Source organism: Vulpes lagopus, chromosome 4, assembly GCF_018345385.1.
Source record: "Vulpes lagopus strain Blue_001 chromosome 4, ASM1834538v1, whole genome shotgun sequence".
NCBI classification, from domain to species: Eukaryota; Metazoa; Chordata; class Mammalia; order Carnivora; family Canidae; genus Vulpes; species Vulpes lagopus.
The window spans coordinates 37,261,047-37,268,030 of NC_054827.1; the positions used below are offsets into that span (position 1 = coordinate 37,261,047).

Below are 6,984 nucleotides of genomic sequence, written 5' to 3' on the forward strand. Positions count from 1 at the left end.
CAAATGCATCAACCAGATAATTTCAGAAAGCTGTATTATGGAGAGAATAAAGCAGGTGACAGTATAGAGAGTGACACGGTGGTGACAGAGGTACAGGCTGCTGACCCTGGCTGACGAGGCCAGGATGACTGCTCTAAACAAGTGATGTTGGACCAGAGCCCACTGGTGAGCAAAGAAAAGGTGACCCAGGAAAGGGGTCTGAAAGTGTCTAGCCTCAGACACCTGCCAGTCTGGTGTGTCCAAGGGGCAGGACAGAAGGAGACTGTGTGAGGGGATGTGAGCTGGACGAGGCAGGAGGGGCTTTGGTCACGTAGGACCTTCACAGGGCAGAGGTTTTCCCTGGGTTTTATTCTAATTGTATTAGTGAGAATGCAATAAAAGCCCCTTCAGGGTTTTAAATTGGAACATGCTGTGATCTGATAAACATTTGAGAGCGCTCACTCCCAGCTCGGCTACTCGTTGAGGGCACGATGCCAGTGACGTGGCACAGCTGTGGGGGGTAAAGCCTGTCAGGAGTGAACTCGGGCTTGCCCTGATGTTATATGCTGTGGGTGCCATCAGATTGGTTTCCACCAATGGCTAAATTTCAAGGAGCATTTCAGATAGTGGCTTTCTTAGGCTTGCCAACCAGTTAGGAAGTTTTTATATAGTGCATTCCCCAGCTGGTAAATCAGTTTGTGTCTGTCCCGCTGGTCCCAGGTGAGGGTCACTCTTGACCTTGTCCAGCCTTGCTGGGTGCTGCATCCACAGCCTGGGTGCAGGGCGACCACCTCTTGCCACCCCTCTTGTCCTTCTTCCCAAGCCCTGGCCTTCCTCTTTTAGATTCCATACAGACCTCAGCCAGATGCTTGAAGCTGGGATACTGGCACTTCTCTTAACTCCATGTTTATCCAGAAGCTTAGAGGACTGGTCTTCGTCCTGACCAGCAGAAAGGATATTAAGCCATTAGCTGCAACAGAAACCGTGTGTACCTGCTATGAAACAGAAACTCTTTTTAAAAAATGACTCAATGGAGATTTTCCCAAACTTTCCTTCCCTGCAAAATCTTTCCAGTTGATACTAATGAAATTACCTTGTCACTTGGGAGATATTGTATAACAGGCCTTTGTTCTGAGGAGGAATTGGAACACATCTGCTGGGACTCACTGACAAAATCTCTCTTGGTCCTCATTTTCCTTCCCCAAACCCTGATGCGTATGTATTCACTCGGTGCGGGTGGTCATGAAGAGGAGATGGTTTCATGGATTACAAAGCAAAAGAATTTTTAATTTCACAGCTCTGCCACGAGCCATTTATGGAGGACAGTTGAGGCTGTGGTAGAGACAAGAAGCTTCGGGAAGGTGGAAGAGCAGTGAGGATAGATGTTTGGGAGCTGGGAGAGACCTTAGCGAGGGTTAGTTCAACCTCCTGATTGATTGGTTGATTGACTGATTGCTTTTATTTGAGAAAGAGAGTGACAGAGAGCATGAGTGGGGGAAGGGCAGAGGGAGAGGGAGAAGCAGACTCCCTCCTGAGCAGGGAGCTGATTGCTTGTTGGGCTCCATCCCTTGCCCCTGGAATCATGACCTGAACTGAGGCAAATGCTTAACCAACTGGGCCATCAAGGCACCCCTTAATTTTTTATTTTTATTTGGGGGGAGGGGGAGGGGGAGAAGGAGAAGAATTTCAAGCAGGCTCTATGCCCAGCACAGAGCCCCACACAGGGGGCTCAATCCCACGACCCCAAGATCGTGACCTGAGCCGAAATCAGGAGTCAGATGCTTAACGGACTGAGGCACCCAGGTGCCCCTCAACCACCTCATTTAAAGGAAAGGAAGTAGAGGCTCAAAGAATTGAGGGATCTGACGGAAGCAGAAAAGTCAGCCCATGGGCAAGTTGGGAGGAGACGCTGGTGCTCCTCCCCTGCTACACAGTCTGTGATGAGCAGTGAGCAAAGGGAGCCAAACTTCACAGGCAGAAAATAGAGAAGTCCTGGTGGGTGGGGACCTGCTGTGGCCCCCTCCCACTTCCCCGTCCCTCAGGAGGGGATTTTCTGCACTAAGCACCAATGTTAACCCCAAGAATGAATCGTGAAAAAAAACTATTACAGTCTCAGAATGAGTCCCAGAATTAGCTCCGCCAAAAAACTAAAGGAAAGTTTGGAAAGGTCTTGCTGCTTTAGCAAATGCATTGGAAATTTCTTTGCAGAGTAACAGGCTGTGCAGGCCCCGGCCTCGCTCTCTGAAGACCGTCCCTGCTTGGATGGCCTCCTGGCAGCCCTGCAGCTTGGCACCACCACAGATGCTCTTGGGAGCAGTTTGGTTTTAAAATAGTTTAGAGATGAATGGACAGAGCCTTTCTTCAAAACCTGGACTCCTGATGCCCTTTACCTCAGTGAGCAAGAGGTCGCAGAGCCCAAGTAACACACTGCCTTCTCAGGTTTTCTTTGCATTTCCCGAGGGAGTCCTATGTGTGCCCCTGTGCCAGGGCAGCTGACTCCCTGGCTGTTCTTTGCCTTTCCTCCCTCCCAAGCCCTGGCTGGCTCCCCACCCGGCCTGTGTGAGGGGCCGAGGCCTCCTGTTCTCTCTGGTACTGCTGCTGTGCCAGACACGTAGGTGGCTTTTCCATGGTGCTGCTCAAAAGCTTGCTCTCCTGGTTTGTTTTTGAGTGTGAGTGTGAGCATGAGTGTGTGTGTTCATGCCGACACCCTAGGAACCTTCCAAGCAGAGGTGCCAAGGACCACAGGCCCCATCTCGGAGCTGCTGCATTCAGGGTGTTCCTGGCTGTCGGAAAGGCCTGGGGCCCAGCGTTTCCCCGCGCAGGGCTGTCGATGGGCTCTCCACTTCGCACTGCTGGCACCGCTCTGTGACGCCTCTCCATCACGGTCCCCTCTGTCCACCCCTCCTGAATGACCGAATGACCATGTTTTCCCCGCAGGTCATAAAGAAGGAAACTGGATTTTGGCGAGACTTTGGCTTTGGGATGACCTGTCAGTACCGTTCAGACTTCATCAATATAGGTAAGACGGCGCCAAGCAGCACGTCTGTGCCTCTGCTGCCACCTGGAGGCCGAGGCCCGAGGCCCAGAGCAGGCGGGAGGGCCCGGGTGGGTTCCCGGGATGGTGCGTGTACCCACTTCCCAAGAGAGGGCTGTTGCTCTTGTCGTGGACTTGGGGGCTGGACCAGGAGGAGGCTGCGGCGTGTGTGACCTTGAGCCCCTCTAATCTCCACTAGACCCTTCCAGTCACCCCAAATGTGGCACACAGACTGAGGGCAAGGCAGTTGCTACAGACAGATGACTTCAAACCACTCCCCCGGCTGCCACCACCCCACTCCCGAGCCTCCTTCTGACCTAGTTCTGGCTCTGGTCCCTCCCAGGCAGAACATTCTGGGCCTCCACAGTAGCAGGATCCACTGAGAAACACAAGGGCAACGTGGGAGATTTGGGAAAATCACATACCAGAAAAGATTCAAATTTCTCTCTGCTGAACCTTCGAAAATTCCAGATGCTACTTCAGGCTCCAGCTGAGCGTATAGTCACTGTCCATGCACACACGTTCCCAGAATGGCCAGAGGAAAGGCCCTTAGGTCACAGTTGAGGCCAAAGGGCATGGGGACAGCACGGCAGATGGGGGCTATGGGACAAGAGCACTTCCTGTCCCTCAGAGTGGCACCTGCTCATGTGCCTTGAGACAGAGTGACATTGTGACTCTGCACACCAGGGGCTTTGGTCTTGGGCTCAGGCTCAGGGTGGCTGCTGGCAGGGGGTCAAGAAGCTCCGGCGCCCAGATCATGGACACTGCCACCACCCCGCCCCATCTTCCTTTCTAAAGCAGGTTTCCGTTTCAAGAAACTCTGTGTTCCTGTGCTCTGTGTGCACGGACAGATCCATTTGTGATGATGTATGTTTATCAGACTTGAATTTAGAATAAACTGGATTTTCCTAAGGATAGGGCATCGCGGCAGCTGACACATGTGGGAACGGTGGGCTCCCTCCATGAGCCATTGCCATCACCTCAGAGTCTCTGGGTCATGTCTGGACCCCAGTCATCCTTTAGCATCTTGTATTTATCTGTAAGCATCTAACTTTTGCACCGTCTCTTTAATAAGCTGTAATGATACCGATAAGAAACCCATTACAACGAAGCAAGCACTTCCCCTTCCGTGAATGCTCGCTCGGGCATGACGTCTAGTTCACACCAGGATAAGGAACTGTGGCTCAAGAGAGGTGACCTGGCCGAACTGAGACTCACGTTCCTGACCCCTGACTCTGTATGTCTGCCCGCCAGCCATCGGGGGCCACCAGCCACTTGCTTGCAGAGCCCAACCATGGGCAGGCGCAGGTGGCCTGTGCATGGGTCCCCCTCCCGGCCTGGTGGTGATGGGCGGCCTGGAGCAGAGGAGGGTGGCCTGGGGGCCATATGGGACCAGTGATGACAGGCATTTGGGGGGACTTCACCACTTTTCGTCAAAATTACATTTACGTCTTGGAGGGTTCAAGCTGGCAAGGCGGCAGCAGGGCCCACCGTGGGGCTCAGGCCACTGCATGGGAGTTCTGGCAGCCCTAGGAGGCAGGCGGCGCCAGGAAGCCTGTCTGTGACCTCGTGGCCTCCAGGAGCGGGTGCTGGCCGCCGCCGCGAAACCTTCCCTTTGGGGTGTCTGAATTCTCCCTTGCAGATGGACACCCACAGATTTCAGAGGGGCAGTGACACATGCCCCCTAAAACACTGCCGCACCACGCACTGAGGGCCATGCCTGTGTGGGGCAGGAAGGGCACAGAGGTCGGAGGTGGCCGAGCAGCATGACTCAGTGGTGTCCTCTCTCCGACAGGTGGCTTTGACTTGGACATCAGAGGCTGGGGCGGGGAGGACGTGCACCTGTACCGCAAGTATCTCCACAGCAATCTGATTGTGGTGCGTACACCTGTGCGGGGGCTCTTCCACCTGTGGCACGAGAAGCACTGCGTGGACGAGCTGGCCCCCGAGCAGTACAAGATGTGCATGCAGTCCAAGGCCATGAACGAGGCGTCCCACGGGCAGCTGGGGATGCTGGTCTTCAGGCACGAGATAGAGGCCCACCTTCGCAAACAGAAGACGAGTAGCAAAAAAACCTGAACTCCCAGGGATAGATCCAGGGAGGTTTTGTACTTTTTTCCCTTTGTGATCACTGAACATGTGGCTGTGACAAAGAAAAGATTTTCCTCAAGGGCAAGAAAAAAAAAAAAAGTTCAACTGATTAGTAAAAGAGATGGGAGAGAGCCTCTGATTTCTCTCTGCCTATTTGGCTCAACAGGAATTAAAATCTCCCACTTGGCCTGCAGGAGCAGCCCAAATGCATCCCGTGCAGAGTCTGACAAAGGCAGGATGATTGTGAGGTTACAAGCCTAACTGCGTGGAGGTTTTGTGTTTACAGCAGAGTGAGAGCTATTATCTTTTGTGCCCGTTGAAATATTCACAAATTATAAAAAGTTTGTTTTATAAGGAGTTCTTTCAAATGAAAGGCAAGCACATGTCTCCCCTATGAGTGATGACTGCGTGGGTAGGGCTGTCGTGCCTGGAAATGCTAACATATCAGGAGACCTTGTGAGCTTCGGAGATACACTCATGGCGATCCTTGTGAGTATATTAAGCAAAACCAAATGGACTCAAAAAGAGAAAAAAAGAAACTATTGTGTCATTTCCATCCAAGATTAACCAAAAATAATCTGCTCATCTTTTTTTTTATTATAGTTTTAACCATCCCCGTTTCTTAATTTTATTTAAAAATGCTTTTTTTTTTTGCTTATGAGTTATATTCTGCTTATTTAATTACCAATTTGCAAGCCTTACTAAGATAGCACAAGTTAGCATACATTTTTATATATTTTAAGAAAATACTTGTATTGTGAGAAACTTTAGTTCAGATTGAGCCCCATATCCAAGGACATGCCAAATGCTGATCCCGTCAGACCCTGAATGTCAGGTGGAAGTCGTGGCATGGGGCTACTGATACATCGAGACTTAGAGATACTTTATCTGAAGAGTATTTCCCAAGAGGAGCAACTGAACATTGGAGGGAAAGAAAGATATACGTTTTCCCTTAACAGAAAGCCTCATTCAGACTGGTAATATCTTGATTTATTCAAAAGTCAGAAAACACATTTTCTCCTCAGGAGAACTGGGGACCACGTTCTTACCTGTTTAAATAAACCAAAGTATACTGTGTGAACCAAACTATCTTTTTTCAAAGCAGGGTGCTCTTCCTGGCTGCTGGCTTTTATGAAAAGAAATGCAGAAAAATGTATTTTGTGAAAGATCACTCCATCTGCTAGAGTCAAGTGGGATGGAAGATTTTGCTACATGTTCACCCGCCCCAATCTAGGGGAAAGTAAATATTTTTTAAATTAAACAGTTCTACTTAGCCGCCAAGATGCTTCTGAAAATGGCATTTTATTACAGTTTCCAACTATTTTTTAAAAATACAGTTAACATTGAGTGATTTCTACATTCATGTGAAAATTATTTATTTATTAGCCAGCACCAGATGCATGAGCTAATTATCTGTGATTCCTTGCCTTCTGTTTGCCCACAGTCAACTCATTGTTTAAAAGCTTCCAGAACATTCGAGCTGTTGGTGTGTAAAAAAAAAAAAAATGCATTGTATTGATTTGTACTGGTAGTTCATAAAATTTAATTAAAACACAGGACATGAATGGAAGGTAACATTGGACAGCTAATAAAATATGATTTGTGGATATAATTTCTTCTTGGAATAAGAATGCCATGTCTTTAGTTTTGGGAAAACTTTTTTAATGTGGAGAGACCAGGGTTTCTGAACCCTGGTGCAACAGACCCCATGGGCTAGATCCCTCATAGTTGCCAGGGCTGCCCTGTGTACTGTAGGGTATTTAGCAGCATCCCTGGCCTTCACCTGCTAGATCCAAGGAGCATCTCTCACCTACATTGACAATCATTATGTCTGCAGTCATTGCCACATGTCTCCTGGAGGGCACAAAAGCACCCCCCTA

General features: G+C 49.7%; 1 protein-coding gene across 13 annotated transcripts in view; it reads left to right on the plus strand.

The window, feature by feature from the left end:
• CSGALNACT1 (chondroitin sulfate N-acetylgalactosaminyltransferase 1) overlaps positions 1 to 6,716 on the plus strand; it is a 256,586-nt gene extending 249,870 nt beyond the window's left edge. For all 13 annotated transcript variants that reach the window (XM_041752350.1, XM_041752352.1, XM_041752349.1 and 10 more), the window contains 2 exons: positions 2,917 to 2,998; positions 4,809 to 6,716. In XM_041752350.1, the coding sequence (XP_041608284.1) occupies positions 2,917 to 2,998; positions 4,809 to 5,092 (366 nt within the window). In that variant the 3' untranslated portion in view covers positions 5,093 to 6,716. The remainder of the gene's footprint in view (positions 1 to 2,916; positions 2,999 to 4,808) is intronic.
• Positions 6,717 to 6,984: the final 268 nt, after the last annotated feature.